Source organism: Leuresthes tenuis, unplaced genomic scaffold (genome assembly GCF_036924035.1).
Source record: "Leuresthes tenuis unplaced genomic scaffold, fLeuTen1.0.hap1 SCAF_6, whole genome shotgun sequence".
NCBI lineage: Eukaryota > Metazoa > Chordata > Actinopteri > Atheriniformes > Atherinopsidae > Leuresthes > Leuresthes tenuis.
The window spans coordinates 9,996,697-10,013,756 of NW_027325360.1; the positions used below are offsets into that span (position 1 = coordinate 9,996,697).

The following is a 17,060-nucleotide window of genomic DNA, read 5'->3' on the forward strand; positions in this document are numbered from 1 at the left end:
GGGGACAGGGTGGAGTTATCAATGGAGAGGGAGAAGTTGTCAGTGGTTCTGGGGAGTGATTTGGGACCGATGATGAACATGTTGGATTTATTGTAGTACAGCAGGAGAAAGTTGGTTTGCAGCCATGATCTGATATCAGTGAGGCAGTTGGTGAGAGTGGCGTGAGTTGCAGTGCTGATGGACTTGGTGGAGAAGTAAAACTGGATGTCGTCGGCATAGCAGTGGAAGTGAAGACCGTGGTGACGGATGATATTGCCAAGGGGGAGCATGTAGAGGATGAAGAGTAGGGGGCCAAGCACCGAGCCCTGGGGAATGCCTTGTGACAGAGGAGCAGTGGGGGAGGTGCAGTTGTTGATATTGATGAACTGTTGTCTGTCAGAGAGATATGATTTAAGCCAGGTGAGTGCAGTGCCGGTGATGTTGAGGGAGGATTCCAGGCGGGAGAGGAGGATGGAGTGGTTGATGGTGTCGAAGGCTGCGGTGAGGTCAAGGAGAATGAGGATGGTGAGATGTCCAGAGTCTGAGGAGAGGAGAAGGTCATTGGTGATTTTGAGGAGGGCTGTTTCGGTGCTGTGTCGTGAGCGGAATCCAGACTGAAGTGGTTCAAACAGATTGTTGGAGATGAGAGGGGTTTTGAGTTGAGAGGCAACTACACATTCCAGTATTTTTCACAGAAAGGGGAGATTGGAGATAGGCCGGAAGTTGTTCATGTCATCAGTGTTGAGGCCGGGTTTTTTGAGTATTGGAGTAATGACAGCCAGTTTGAGTGAGTGGGGGATGGAACCAGAAGTGAGGGAGGAGTTGATGATTTGTGTGATGAGGGGGGAGATGGCTGGGAGACAATCCTTGACTAAACTGGACGAGATGGGATCTAAGACACAATTGGAGGTTCTCATGCCTGATGTGAAGGTGGTCAGTTCAGTTGGGGACACCAGGGAGAAGTAAGACAGTGGCTGGGTGGTAACAGGGGGTAGGGTGGGAAGGGAGGTCGAAGGGGTGGAGTATGTCGGTAAATAATAGCAGTGACGAGCGAGGTGGGACCAGAAAGTTTGAAGGATGTGGTCGAAGGAGAGAGCAGCAGGAATGGGAATGGTAGTTGTTGTAATGTCGTTGTTGTAGACTGCAGCAACTTCGCCACCCCTCCCCTCAGGACGAGGTTTTTCCCTATAAGAGAATCCAGTTGGTGTGGTCTGATTTAACAAGAAATAATCCAGGGGTTTGTGCCAGGTTTCAGTGAGGCAGAGGAAATCAAGTTTGTAGTCCGTTATGAATTCATTCAGAAGAAGGCTTTTATTGTTCAAAGAGCGGGTGTTGAGTAGAGCCAGTTTCAGGTGAGTTTGCTTTCTGAATAGTTGTGAGGAGAGCAAAAGGGGACGGAGGTTGCGCAGGTTCGCGGGCTGTTGGCTGTGGAGACGTAGTGCAGGGCTGCGTGAATGGGGGAGTCTGTGCCTGATGGCGGTCTGTATAGGGAAAATCTCTGGTGAGGGGGTTAATGACAGCTGGGGCCACTGGGGGGCGCTTGCAGCTGAAATAGTGCTCTGTGTTGACCAGGTGAGTGGAGATGGAGTATACGGGGAGGGGGTGTGTGATGTAAATAGTCAGGAGTGTGGAGAGCATTGTACAGTGTGCTGAAAGTTAGCCGCAAGCATACGGCTACCAAGTGCGTTCGGGTGGAGTCCATCAGTCTTAAACAGCGAGGAGCGATTCCAAAACAGGTTGAAATTGTCAATAAAACCTATGTTGTGCACACTGCAGGAGGGCTGGAGCCATGAGTGGAGACTGAGGATCCGACTGATGTTTTTTTAGTTTCCCAAAAAAGGTCTGCTGCGGATGAAAGCATAAATTCATATAAAGCACTCCATTTTGAAAATATACATGTATGTCTTGTTAAGGCCTCTGAATACTTAATAGGATGATCATTGTGTTAAGACTTTTCAGTTCTCTGCTTTTGCTTCCTATAGTTGTGGATCTTCCACCCCCAAAATATGTGGTATTCTTGCTTCTTTCTTCTTTGCCTCCCTCTGTGTAATGTCTACCCAACACACAGTGGAACATCTCTGCATCTTATAACTATCCCAACACCTGTGTAACCCAGGTAATATTACAAGAATTATTTTTCCATTTCCTAGTGCCACAGTTGTATGTGTGACTGTGTGCAAATGTGTGCCCTAATAGTGCCCTAATCTTAGGGAACATTGAGGTGTGTCGGTCTGCGCACACTGGTTTGTGGTCATCTGAGCAGAAATTGGCAAAATTGAAAAATAGACCCAGCAGAGCAAAATGGAAAAATGGGGAACAGAAGCAACACAAAAGCGCACACACATAAATAATCATGCACACACAAAAAATGACATACAATCAAACATAGAGGCATGTAGGCAGGCATGAACATGCAGTATTGAGAAGTGTGATTTTGTGTTTCGAGGTAAAGAGGCATGCTTGCTGATTGTAAGTGTGTGGGTTGCAAGTCAGTAGGTGTAAGTTTTTATTAAAATCTGAGCCTCAAAAACACTACGATATTATGGCAGCAAATTTCAGGTTAAGCATTTGTATCTAGCCTGTGTATCTGAAAGAGGCAGTTGCTTGCCTTCTCTTATTAAAGTTCAGTTAAGCTGATTTCGCTCAAGGCTCAACAATCCTCAGAATTGTTCATTTTCTGAGTCAGACTTGTTCCCAATATACATGATAGGTGACACATGATGCCTGTTTGATTGTTTTTGTTCAGACCAAAATGGTCCAAGCTGCAGCTAAAGTTACCCATTAGTTCATTGCACAAAATGTGAAAATATGATCTCATAATGTTAAAGAAACAGTATAACAGTGTGGAAGTTTAAAACTATAGGCCTCCGAATTGTTTTGAAGGATACTGACTTTTTGTACAGTTTCTATCTTAGAAACTGTCCTGGAGTGTATGGGGGCTGAAATACCGCAATTCACAACTTTCATAGTCGCTTCACATTTTCATGGGCTTTTGATGGCGTTTTTATGGCCTCTTCAAGTTGACAACAAATTTAATGTGTATGCCTGTGCATGTGCAGGAGTCACATTGAGATTTTTTTTATGATTGTGCTGTTAGAACTCACAACTGTAGGGGGAGCCAAAGGGCAAACAGGTGCCAAATACTCTAGTGTTACTTTAAGTGCAAAAAAAAAGAGAGAAAAGAACAGAAAAACACTTTCTTAGCAGGTATTTATTAATTAATTGATCTGATCTTTTGATAAACTAAACTAAAAACTATAACTAAACTAAAACATGAAATTGTTTCGGAAATAATTATTTTTGTGAAAAAACATCACTTCTTTTCTAGAATAATTCAATTCTAATGTATATGATTCATAAGATTTTATTATTTTATTCTTGCTGCATATTGGACAAATGATAAATGCCCTGTAGGCACTTCATCATTACAAGATTCCACTCTGTATTCTGTCCATCTCTATATTGATGTGCCTTCCTTTACATAAACTCACAAGGAGTTGCATGGAATAGTAGACCAGAATTTTTATCAAATTAAACACACACGGGTAAATGAAAGCACAGACAAGAACTGACAGACCCAAGCATCCATTCGCCTGTGCATTCTCTATCAAAAAAGAAAACATAGCTTTTCAGAAAACACTAAGTGAGCTGTAGTGGAAATATATAATATGAAGTACTGTACTGCTTGTATAAATTTGTAATTGTAAACACACTATAAAGCACTTGGCAGAACCTTTACAAGGTTAAAGGCACTGTATAAATGTGGACAATTTATTATCAATTGTATCTGTTTGACAGACCTTGACCTAATGGGTATACTTAGACCGTCAGGGATGATACCTTTTTTAACTGCTTAATTAACATTGTACCACATAAGATAACTGAGAGACAGTGACACCATCACACTTTGCTTTGTTTTCTTCTCATATTGTACAGATTTGTTATTTTAGCTGTGTGCTAAAACATATAAAGCTGAAATTATATCATGAATATGAGCATTATAAGGAAAGACCAACATTTAAGGGTTTTGACAACAAAACTGGATAAGCCTTTTGGAATAAAACCTCCTTAATATTTACAACCCTTTATTTTAGGGTCTTAAATTAAGTCAAATTCACCAAAACATGAATAAGATGTTACTAATAATTTGTTCAGAATACTTTGCAGGCAATTCAAATCTAGAACCTATGAATATGATTAAAGAATGTGTTTCATCCTTTGTCATGCTATGCCAGATCTTCTTGTAATTTTATTTTAGTTGTAGGGTTGTTTGTGGTGTCCAGCCTTTAGTTTTGTCTACAGCAAGTGAAACACAGGTTGCAGTCAGATGAAAAACTTGCCCACTGCAGAGTATTCCTCTTCTTCAACTTCAAAAATCCTGAGTTACTTTCCCAGTCTGTTTTAGGTTTGTACTGTGAAACACTGACTGATCGGCTTTTGAGCTGTTACCTGAGAGTTATATATGTGTAATCCAAGTGCAAACAGCAGTGTCAGTAAGAAAGAAATGGTAAATGGACTGTACTTGTATTGCACTTTTCTAGTCTAACTGACCACTCAAAGCTTCCAACACTACATGCCGCATTCACCCATTCTCGTACAGCATCAACATGTGGCCTGGGGGAAGCCAGAGTCGAACCAATGGCCCCAATTGGTGGGCGACTGCTGTTCCTCCTGAGTTACAGCCGGCCCAGAGAAATCATCACATGGCAGCATTTCTGAACAGCATTTGCACAAGACATTATTTTCCATCCAAACAAACACAGACACAAGGCTTTTACATGTCTGCAACTGTTCAACACACATTTACATGTGAGGTTGACTTTCAATACTCTCCTCTTCTTTTATTGGTTATTGAGGAGATAAAAATGAGATTAGATAAGATAATTTATTAGGATCAGTGGCTTGTAGATATAAACTACCATCCATTTTGTATGATCTATAAACAGATTTTGATTATACTACAAAAATGTATGTGTTTGGGCTTTACAGATTTTGCTATTTATAAGTCATGATTCCTGTCATGTCAACAGTAAACAATACTCTAGGGAAATGTTGCATTCTTGCAATTCACAACCATGGATTGAGACACTGCTATTATTTGGATGTGGCCAAGCATACCAATTATATGTTGTCTGGAGAGACTGGGCTGAAACAGCAGGTAAGGGCATCTCCCAAAAAAAAATAATTATACACAAAAGCTACTTTCATAGAGAAAAAGCAGAACTAATATAAACATATAGGATTCTTAAATAATCTGGGAGAGTCTCTTGTTTCTGTATTCAGTTACAAGATAGTGTTTGTAGAAAAAAATTAAGAACATAGACAGAGGGAGAAAAAAACCCAAAACAAAACTTCCAATTCTGGCAATTTCTTATATGTCATTGCTTTGTTCTTGCAGGAAATGCTCATATCTGTGATACATTTTCTGACGTATGTTGATGTTAGGATGTCTTTCTGTTCTTAATAAAAGGAATGTGGAATGATGCAATGGAAGCAGTATTCAGACATTCCAACACAAATCAGAGGGTTTTTTAGGCAATGCAGTGCATTTTGAGGAACAAATGGTTCGTTAAACTTCCATCCATCAAAGAAAGATTCCCTCCAACATTCCCTTGGGGTTAGGAGGGTAAGTTACCTCTTGTTGGTGATGATGGGCACCCTCCAGCCTTTGACCTGACTCAGCTCAGTATCTGACACATCTATCTGCAGGGGTAACTTGGGCACCCAGACAGTGAGCTGCAGCTGAGCAGATAGGTGGAGGTAAGTGAAGTTGACTGCCAAGGACTCCCGGCCACGCATTTCCTTACCATTTACCAAAACCTGGTCACAGTTTGGGGAAACCTAAATTGAAAGAAAAAAACGGAAAAAACAGCAAAATATATGAAAATTAGTTTGTTTGAGTCTGAAACAACATGCTAACTAATCAAACCAACATAGCTCAGTGCTTGACTTCCAAATAGATGTAGCTTCTTTTATAGCTGACACAGCCCGGTGTGATATTCACCACCTTGCTCTTGCAACAATTAAGGCATTTTATCACTTAATGATATTATTACTATTACTCTCAAGAACATTAAAGGCCTTCTAGCATTCTAAAGGCCATAACTCACATTAATTCCAAGGCATTCATTTCCATAAAAATATTGTTGAACCAAACATTTGGTTCAACGTCTTTTATACATTTTCTGTCCCCATTATTTTGTGTGTGCAGGTATCTACTTTTAGAAGTTTCATTCAATATATTGGTAAATTGTTTTTTAAAAATGAATGTGGACACCAGATTATCATGGTTGTATTTCAGACATGGGCTGGATCACGACAGAAAATCTGGACGGCAGAACAATGGAAACCCTGGAATTACTTTGAACTCCCTTCACATGGCTGACTCTGTAACTGATTTTCTTTGGACAAATAATCCCATATTTGTATTCCATATTTTACCAAAATAACCTTCATAAAAGCCTATATTCTGTTTGATGTGAATGTATTTGTCAGTCTATTTCTCAGCATACTATTTCCTGTTCCCCATCCTTGTTTCCATTTATTTAAATATTTCTACATTGATTTTTCAAATTCTAGAAAATATGCACCTTCTTAACCCCTCCCCCCATAACCTATTCTGATCCTCCCTCAGTGCCTTTCATATCTCTGTGCCACACCTGTTCTGTGCACCTAATTTATTCTCCTACTTGCTTCTTCTTCTCTCAAACAGCTTTTACCTGCTTTTGTCTGATATAGTCTGTGTTTCATTGTTTTTTATGTTCTCACATGTTTTCTTGTCTGTCTACTGCATCGTTTTTCCTTTACCTCTTCTATATAAATGCTTTTCTGAACCAATCCCAACTTCATATTCCAAACTCGTCTCCCAGGAATGTTCCTTTTTAAGATATTAGATCAATACTTTATATTCAGAAGGTGTATTTTGACTTCTAAAACCTTCTTAACAACCTAAAATAACCACATTAGAGGTTTCATTCCGGCAAAGATGTGGGTATTAATCAGCATTAGACCACTTCAAGGGATATTGTTCAGTGAAATTCTATAGCAGAAACCTAGCCCACATCTCTCAAGAAAGCACCTATCTACTAGAAATTATACCAAGAATCAAACAATAAAAAATGATTGCATTTGTGTCCATCAGAGTAATCTTGCAGTGTTCTCCCCTAATATTATAAACACTATGATCATTTTTCTGTCACCAAACTTTATCTTGTTTAAACAAAATGTTTCCATATTAAATTTGTATTTCTTGTTTCTTGAAAACAAATTTTTTTTGTTTATTTATTTAAATCAAACTCTTTTTAGTGTCACAAAGTCTTCTTTTTGGAGAGAAATTCACAAACGTTTTTAACATGGTACGCAGCTGTAAATATTTGTATTATAGTATGTATAAGTATGACTCCAGTAACATACCCATGCCATGTAATTGACTGTTTGTTGATGTTCAGAATGGGTACAAAATCGGTTAGCAATTGTGTGAGTGCTGGAAAGTGTATTTGTAGAGACCCTATTCCCTCTTTTTTGTTTTACTGAACATCCAGCATGTAACTGCTAGTTGAAATGACAAAAAGGTGACAAAGAAATACTGCTTTGTTGTTTTGTCAAAATGTGCCATTAAAAATGTTGCGTCATAGTTGTGTGTACATCCAGATTGGTTAAAGTAAGGTATTATTAAAAATCTACTTTCAAAGATGGTGTGGCGGCACTGTGTAAGCATACAGGACTTTCACAGAGGACACTGGGGTTTGTCTTGTCTAATAATTTATAGTTATTAAAGATTATTTTACTTTAATTTTTAGTTGATGTTTGGTTAGGTTTTTGTTTTCAGTTGTGCGTTTATTTAGGTTAAGGCATTGGAAGTGTGTGAATAGGTTTAGAAAAACCCCTCCATTAGGTTTGACCACCCAGTCTACATGTGTTTTGTACACTTGGAAAAGGCTTATGACCGTCTTCCTTGAGGGATTCTGTGTGGAGTGCTAAGGGAATATTGGTACTAGAGCTGCTTTTAGGAGCTAGCCGGTCCCTGTATAACCAAAGCAAGAGCAGTGTGCGTTCTTGGCACTAAGTCGGACTTGTTTACAGTCGATGTTGGACTCAGCCAGGGCTGCCCCTTGTTACTCATCCTGTTTGTGATTTTCATGGACAGGATCTGAAGATGTAGTAGTGGAGAGAAAGGCAAAGATTTGGGAACCTTAGGGTCTCATCTCTACTTTTTGTGGATGATGTGATTCTGTTGGCTCCTTCCAGCCACAGCCTTCAGCGGCCACTGGAGCGGTTAGCCATGGTTCTCAACCGGAAAAAGGTGGAATGTTCTCTCTGGGTTCGGGATGAGTCCCTGCCTCAGGTGGAGGAGTTTAAGTATTTGGGTATCTTGTTCACGAGTGATGGCAGTTTGGAGCGAGTAATGGACAGATGGATTGGGGCTTTGTGAACTAATGAGGACGCTGGTATGGTGTGTTGTAGAGAAAGAGGGATTTACAATTAATGGTCTATCTTTGTTCCAACCCTCACATATGGTTCACGAGATCTGGGTTGTGACAGCAAGAACAAGATCATGGATAGATGCAGCTGAAACGGGTTTTGTTCTCCACTGACAAGACATAGGACTCATTGGAGGGATTACATGTCCCTTCTGGCCTGGGAACTTTTCTCTCCTGGACCTGTTGCCTTAGCAACCTGACTTCAGATAGGTGGATGAAAATGGATGGATGGATGGACACATTTTATTTAAGCAACATTTTATCCTGCTTTCCTGACAAAAGTGTTTGATCTCAAGCTTTTAACATTTTGTACATGAGAGCTTAACTACTTCCTCTCTTTTTGCTCCCACCTATAATTTCTTTCAGTTTATCGTTCTTCTCCTTGCTTCTGCTCTTCCAACATAAAAGGAAAGGTGCCTCTTCTTTCCTCCCTTCCTTCTTTGCTGTTTTACTTGCTTTATATCATACCCCAAGTCCACCATTGTCCTCTCTTGACCCTCTTGCCTGCTTTTGTCTCCACGTCTCCACCCCCTCCTTTATTGCAACACCCCCCTCCCCGCCGAAACCTGATTTGCCGCTTTTTAACATCAAAGGAGTGTTTGACTGTTAGTGCCTCAAACTATTTCCCCAAATCATCTTTAAAAAAAATTTTTCAGGTAGAAATTTGTGTGAAATCTTCACAGTTACCGTGGTGGCATTTGGTTTCCAATAAGGGCAGCAGAGGTAAAAGGGGAGAGTATAGTACTGTGACAATTGTTGATATCTTTTATTTACACAATAGGTAAGTTGAATTTCCTCTGCACAAAGAATGAAAATGCCAAAGGGGGCACTTTTCATTATATCAATATAAGGTCAACCAGACTTTTTTCTGAAAACAGTTTTGAAACTTTGAAGGAGGTAAGGACACACAAGTTCTGAAATATTACTTTTAATTTGATGGAACAGAAAAAAAACCATAAATTTCAACAGTAGAAATAACATGGGGTAAATTTTTTTTTCTTTTTGTGAGACATAATTATTCTTTTGGTTGACCTTTTGTGCCTTTTGGTTACAGTTTTCCTATAGAAAACCTTCAGTTCTGAAACTGCTGAAAACTACACGGCACCTGCCAAAATACTTAATTATACTTCACGCTGCCAATCAAATGATTAAAAGGCCACAAAAAAAACAAAACAAAAGGCCAAAGGGTAAATTAATTTGCACACAAACTCAATATCTTGCAATATCTTCTGTATAGTAATATTCTGTATAGCAAGTGTGCCATTTAAACTTAGATATGTTAGAGTTGCGACCACAGCTTGTTTCTGCTTCCCCTAGAGGCCAAAAATTGAGTGTAGGATGTAGTATTAGACTGAGCATTTATGTACAGCTGAGCTGTGCTTGGATGTGCATGTTTGTGTCCACACGACAAAGAGTTGTGCAGGAAAGAGCCAAGAAAAGAGCTGCCAGAGACATGATGTAGACATAGTGACACACAGAAAGAATTAAATATGACTACTGGCAGACACACTGCAGCTACACAAACATACACACAGCTGGGGACATGGCAGTGTAAGTGACGGTATGAAAAATGTGTTTTGAAAGATGCTGTCTATTCCTTCTGTTTCAACAGCTATTTTTACTGTTTACAAATGTGTCATCTGCTCTATGAATCATTCCACATGTAAAGGAATCCATCATATAATTAATGTCTATTCATTCTCTCTGACAGCAGTGTATAAATTCCTCAACTGTATAACAAAAATAAAACATGTGCGGCTCTCACTACTTTGTCAAGGTGTGATCTGTGTAACTTTTTCTACAACAAAATTCAGAACTCAGCAAAGAATTGCTGTATCACTGATGATAGCTGAGTAGGACTGTCACATACAGTAATTCTGGACTGACCAAAAAATAAATATGATGAAGTGCAGTCTGAAACTAGAGGAGGGAGTCTTGACTAAATACGTAATATAATTATACACGTTTATGCATTTGGCAGACGCTTTTATCCAAAGCAACATACACTAATATCCCTGGTAGGGTAAGGGGGTCTTGCCTAAGGACCCCTACTGGAGCATCTTTCACTGGAGTATCTTTCCTGCAGGGGTGTTGGGATTTCATTTCATGCAGGTGGCAATCTTACCACTACACTATCCAGTCCCCCACACAAGTCAGATACATATGCCCCATCATCAGATTCTTACATTTTGCCCTAATGAAACACTTTTTTCTTCTCATGTTGTATTTTGTTCGATTGTTATTCGAGTGCAGTCCAATTGGATAATACAATGCCATAAACACAAGTGGAGTAATGCACACCGTAATACCCTGAATACTGGCTACTGTCAGCTTTCATCAAGTTAGGAATATTTTCTATAGATTCCATTGCTCTGAGAGGCAGGAAGAATTAATGGATCTATAAAACAAAAAATAATTTATGGGCAAGTAAACTTTTTCTCATTTTACACATCAAAACTAGATTTTTACAAATGTTAAACTTAATGTTTAGTTCAGTACTTATAATTGTAATATTTGCTTGTGCTATGCCTGATGTCTACCCATCTGTTACTGACCATGAATGGTCAAATGTTTATGACATGCTTAAAGACATACTTAATTGCTCTCTTACCAAGAGTTAGATCAGAAGATCCATACTTGAATTTAAATGTGTGTGCTGAATTCAAAGTGAGAGGAACCGATGGTTTGAAAAGGTCTAGCAGCACCTAAAAAGGATACAAATAAAAACTGTGTCTTTGATTAATACATAGTGCAAAGGTATTTTTGTGAGTCTCATCTGGCCATATTTTTTAGGATCTAAATGGAAAACTTAAATTGTCAAACTAAATGAGAAATTGGAGGACTAATGTCAGTTAGAAAATAGGTCAATGAAAAATTAAATGGTCTAAAATATATACTAACTATGAATTTAAAATTCCTCAGCCTGACTGGTTTTAATCAAATTAATAACAAAAAACAATATTACCATATCAATAACAAGTTAAGGCTGAAGGATTTTTGAGATCCAAATTAGTAGAGGTTTGAATCACTCACCCTTGCATAACTCTTGTATTGTTTGAAAAGTCAACTATACAATATAGTTGACAACTAACTACTGTCATCATCTTGAAAACTGGATTAATTTAGTGAAGAATGAAGTTGAAATGGGCACCACCGCAGATATCGGAGGAGCTGCAACCAACTCAGAGAAAAAGACTTATTTCTCAGCTGGGCCAAAAACCTTGTACTGTGATTGTTACAGGACTGTATGTGCATGTTATGCACAAGTAATAGGTGGATTCATTTTGTAAAAAGAAAACATCACATCATGAAGGTTAGAGTGCTGTGCACCTACTTTCAAGATCAAACTTGGATTAAAAACTACAGACAGTGGATGCGCTGCAGTTTAATTTTGTAAAGAGTCACAGGGATAGAGAATTTAGGATCAAAACCAGCACCTGCCTCATTTTCCACCTAATGTTTTAACAGACTTTTACCAGAGATAACTCTGAAATAATGGATACACTAAATTTCCACTGTGAGAGCTGGACTGAATCTCTACCCCTCCCACTGGTGTGCTCATGCTGCAGCATATAACCACCATAAGAATTGAAGTTGCACAATTTAACAACCATTTAAACCAAATATTAGGTATTTACAATTTGCATTTATGATTGCACATCTGTGCAGTTGGTTTAATCTGTGATCCCCATATAGAGTTTCTTTTAAACTGAAACTGAAATCTGTCATTGATTAACTTCAGTGGTTAGACACTTGCATCTCGGAGTAGAGAACACTGATTATTTTCTAATGATTTAAAAAAATTGATTGATTCAACCATTCATGTTTGGCTGGATGGGTAATCGCCAATTATTCTGTCATTTAGAAACTACAAATGGGCATTGATTTCTGTATTACTCTGACCTTTAGTAATACCCCTTGCCTCTCTAGTTGAGAATTAGATGAGAAATATAAAAAAAGGACCATGAATTATTGGTTATCCTTTCCTCTTGGTTGTGTCTCAGTCACAGGGAATTTTCTGTTAAGTTGGAATGGCTCCCAAAGAAAAATTGGGGCAGAACCGCCCCCGTAAAACTTTAATATTAGACAATGTTGTTTTTTTTTTAAACAACCTCTAAACAAGAGAAACCACTTTAGAGCAGCAGGTCATAAACATTACATGAAGAATTAATATCCAAAAGCTTTGCATTCCTATGTGTAATACAGAATATCTTAAAATAACATTGTTTTCAAGTTTCAACGTAAGGAATGTTATTGTTACAGAGGAGAGCTTGTGTCACTTTGCTACTTATCACTTAATCTAAATAGAAGTTCTTTAAAAAAATCATACTTGTGGGAGTTGTGAACTGAATGGTTGCAATCACACATACTAACATACGCATTGTTAGAGACACACACACAAATACAAAGCTGACCACAATCACAACAACACACACAAATACAAAGCTTTGACACAAACACACACACACAGACAGAACAAGCACATCATGTTTTTAGAAGTAAACAGCTGAGTTGGAGGTTTGGAGACACTGAAGAATGGATTTAATCTCTTTGTTTCTGAGAAAGATTCTTAGATACTGTAGAACAGGACAAACAAGTGCGGGAACAAGGGGAAGAACAAAGCAAAAAAAAAAAAATGAAGTCACAGAGAGGGCGGTAAAAGAAAACAGCGGGAGAAAAGTTGCAGAGAGAATGCAAAAGTGTTGCTCTCAGCAGTTAGTACTTGTTGAAAGCACAGGCCTGAAAAAGCCGTCTTCACCTTCAACAAATACCATAAATACCTGCACACAAAACAAAGAGAGTAGATAAAAAAAGTTTGCCACCTCTCAGCAGCAGTTCAAGCAAGAAACAGAGGGCTGTTAAAAGTAATGACGCGGTCACAATCATACAGTATTGTACTTTAATAACAATGAACACACTCAGACACACATTAACCAAGATGTTACACAGGCACAACATGTATTAGTGGTTAGTTTTCTGTATTTTCTTGTTGGAGATCAATGTTTTTTGAATATGTGATTGCTTCCAAATATAAAAACAAAAAAAAACTTTTACCATTTTTACACCATTATACCTACAGAAAAAAACATCATTATCCTCTCACATGAGGTTCAATCCTCATTTAAATTCCCTGAAAGTGTATTTTGCCACAGGTAAATTCTCTGACTTTTAATGATGTGCCTACAGTTAAAGTATAGTATTATACATGCAGGAACCTCTGACCCACAGACCTCAGGCTTGCTTCAGATAAAATTATACGTTTCATCTTGGCCTTTGAATGGAGGTTAATTGATGGTTATGTCTCGATGTGATGGGCATGCAGCTTGTTGCAGTTCCACTAAGTGTGCACTTGTCATGCTGCTTTGGGGCCATGTCTGGATGGAATCATTGCTTGTTTTTTTTAGTAAAAAGCCTTGAAAGGAGTTGTGGTGTTCATTTAACTGTGGCTTGTTTTATGTCACTTGACACCATAAAATTGTTTAGGATTAAAGTAAAAATTTAGCAAAGAAAGTCATTCCTTTAGAGTATGTTGTGTTGAATGGAATGTAAATGACTAAACAAACAATTTTTACTTTAAGACAGCCTATACAGAGTGTGGATTTTATTTATGTGATTTTAAATTAGCTTTCAGGTTCACAATAACGAAAATTTTTCAACAGAATTTTTCGATATGACAGCATCTATGTTTAGTTGGCAAATTATTTCTATGACATGGTGACAATCTGCTGAAATGTTGGAGAGCATTCCCATGGAAGAACAGTATCAGATTGATGTGTCATGCTGAACAGTCTTGAACACATGTATAATGTTTTAATAAGTTACACCAAGCAACACCTTTGCTGCATCTTATAGAATGCTTAAAGTCTGGACTCCAAAGCTTATTTCTTCACACTGTTTTCAGGCCCCTACACAAGCTGAAATAGAATAAAAAATCCAAGCAAAAAAAAAAGAGAACAAAACAACCAAACAAAAACTTTTCTTTACTGGTTTGTGATGGTACATAATACTGAGTATATAGAATGAGCTGCTTGTTTATTACACCTCTTTCCCTGCCTTCAAACCTGCCCAGGAGTCTCAAAGCTCAACCACCCACTTTCCATCTACCGCTAATCTCCCTTGGCTAAGTCATTTATTTAAATCCATATTCATTTTCCTTCAAGCCAAGTTATCAGTCTGAATTTACAGTTACTGCTCTCTCTGTCTTCTGCCTATCTCTTAGTGTGTCAAATTTTCTCTATTAGTCTCTCTCAGATGTATATTTTCTCCCTGCTATACCATTCATCCATCTCTTTTGCTCTCAGGTTTCATTTTACAGTCTTTTCCTCTGTTTGTTTCACACTCTTTCCCTCTCCAGCCATTTCAACTGTTCTCCGCCTCAAGCAGTTCAATCCATCTGACTTTAGGAATCATATCATCCAATCAGGGCCCACTCAGTAGACAGGGGTGGGCCCTGCGGGACAGGCTAACCAAGTCCCTGATGGGATTGACGTCCCACCTGTCTGTCATTTAACAAAAACCCACACAAGGCCAATCGCCTCTTCACATAGTTTCATATGGCTGTCATCTAGGCACAAGGCTTTGTTTTCTGCACAAACAGAGATGAGTGCAGCCATTATCAGGCTGTAGCCCCATATATTATTCTGCAGAGGCTTAGATAATAGACAGCTGATGTAGAGATTGGTGGGAAGGTGCACAGACACAAAAACACACACAAGTTAGCGTCTTATCTCCGGACCTGTCATTTTCAATTTGTAAAAGTGGGGAGTCAAGCATTCTCTGATGGCCATTTGCACTCTGCTTTTCTTTACATCACAATAGGATAATTATGAGACAAAGAGCCACAGCTAGAGAAAAAGATGAACAGAGAAATAAATACCAAAGATTTATAGTGCTGAAGTTAAAAGAGTAAGGGTTGTCACAGAAAGTTAAACTATTTAAAGAACAGGACAGTCTCAGGGTGAAACAACAAAAAGGCATAGAAAACATGAAAAATGTCAAGAGTATCACAACACAATATCTATATTATATTATTTATAACTGTGAGGCTTCGGGGTCATGTTTTCAAGGAACTGGCATTGACTTATAGGAAAAGAACACCAGACTCAACAGTCATTTGTTTAGCTGAACAATCCATCCACCCTTACCAAGAGCAGCAAGGAGGTTTTGACACTTGATCTTTATTGATTATATAATTAATCTGTGGAGGACAGATTTAAGATGGCCTGTATTTGGATTAAGTAGCAAATAAGTGGTTCAGTTTAAGAGCATTATATTTTAAGTGGTAAAAAGAATTCCAGTAATCTTCATACAGTTTCATAGAAAAATGATCTAAGCTTACAACCATGATAAAAAAAAAGTAGTTTTTACTTTGAAAACTTTCTCACTTTGGCTCTCCTGTCTATGTCAAAGAGGTCTTCAGGGCTTTAGGAAAAGGCAGTGAGTGGGTTTGTGTGTGTGTAGCTTCATTCTTTTTTTCTGAAATGTTCTCAGGCCTTATGCGAATTAATGTGCTTATTAGCATAGGGATATAAGTCAACACTGCCCCAAATATGTCTGTTTGCATGGTCCTGTTGTCACCTAGGTGTGTGTGTGTGTCTGCATGTGTGTTTATGTGCAAGGGTTCATTCTCAAGTGACTGTGTATGTATTTAGGTTTGCCTTTTTTTTTGTCAAAGTTAGCCAAACGAATACAATAGGTTGATAAAACAGAAAAATATATATCTTGTCAATGACAAAAATGTCATGAGCCATCTCATCACACTAAGATTGTCCCTCATCTCTGATCGTTGAGCTGAGGAGAGTGCCCTGTTGGGGAATGTCAACACCATACAATTGAAGTTATTTTGGTGATATTTGATTCTGTTGGCTCTACAGAGAGAGTCTAATGCCATGATTATCAGTTGGAAATTGCATGATTACTCAGGATGAGGTGGAGTTGCTACCTAAAGCAAGGAATACCTTAAGCAACTTGTAGTATCTTGGGATTCAAGTGTGGGGCGAAATGGAGTGTGAGATGGACTGTACCTGTAATGATGGATTGTACCAGACTGTTGTGGTTAGGAGGGACCTGAAACAGACGGCAATGCATCAGATTTGGTGAATCTACATTCCAAGCATCACCTTTGGTCATCTGCGGAGGTGAACAAATGCCAAAATAAGTCTCCTCTTAATGGTGGCTGGGTTTAGCTTCAGAGATACTGTGAAGAGCTTCGTAATCCAATGTGGGGTAGGAGCAGAGTTGCTGCTCCCATGTGACAAAGGCAGTCAGCCGAGGTGATTCAGACATCTGATTAGTTGTCTCTGGGGAACTTTTCTTTCAAGGATTTACGGGCATGCCCTGCAGAAAGAAGACCTACGGGTAGACCCAGAACTCTATGGAGGAATTATATACATCATTTGGCTTGGGAATGCCTCAAGGTCACTTGTGAGGATATTAGAAAACGTGGGGGAAAAGGGATATCAGGAAAACATGACTCAACTGGTTGCCACAGCTACCTAACCTTGGATAAGCAGAAGAAAATTATGGGATGGATGGATGGTTGGCTATTCCCTATTCTTTATGTTTATTCTTAATGTTCTTTATTACTTATATTCAGTTTGA

The 17,060-nt window shown here is 38.6% G+C and overlaps 1 protein-coding gene across 1 annotated transcript in view; it reads right to left on the reverse strand.

Annotated features, from left to right (window-relative positions):
* The window catches only part of LOC140309584 (transmembrane protein 132C), a 236,508-nt gene that overhangs the window by 14,661 nt on the left and 204,787 nt on the right, over nt 1-17,060 (reverse strand). The window contains exon 7 of the mRNA XM_072387505.1: nt 5,615-5,820. Within this exon, the coding sequence (XP_072243606.1) occupies nt 5,615-5,820 (206 nt within the window). The remainder of the gene's footprint in view (nt 1-5,614; nt 5,821-17,060) is intronic.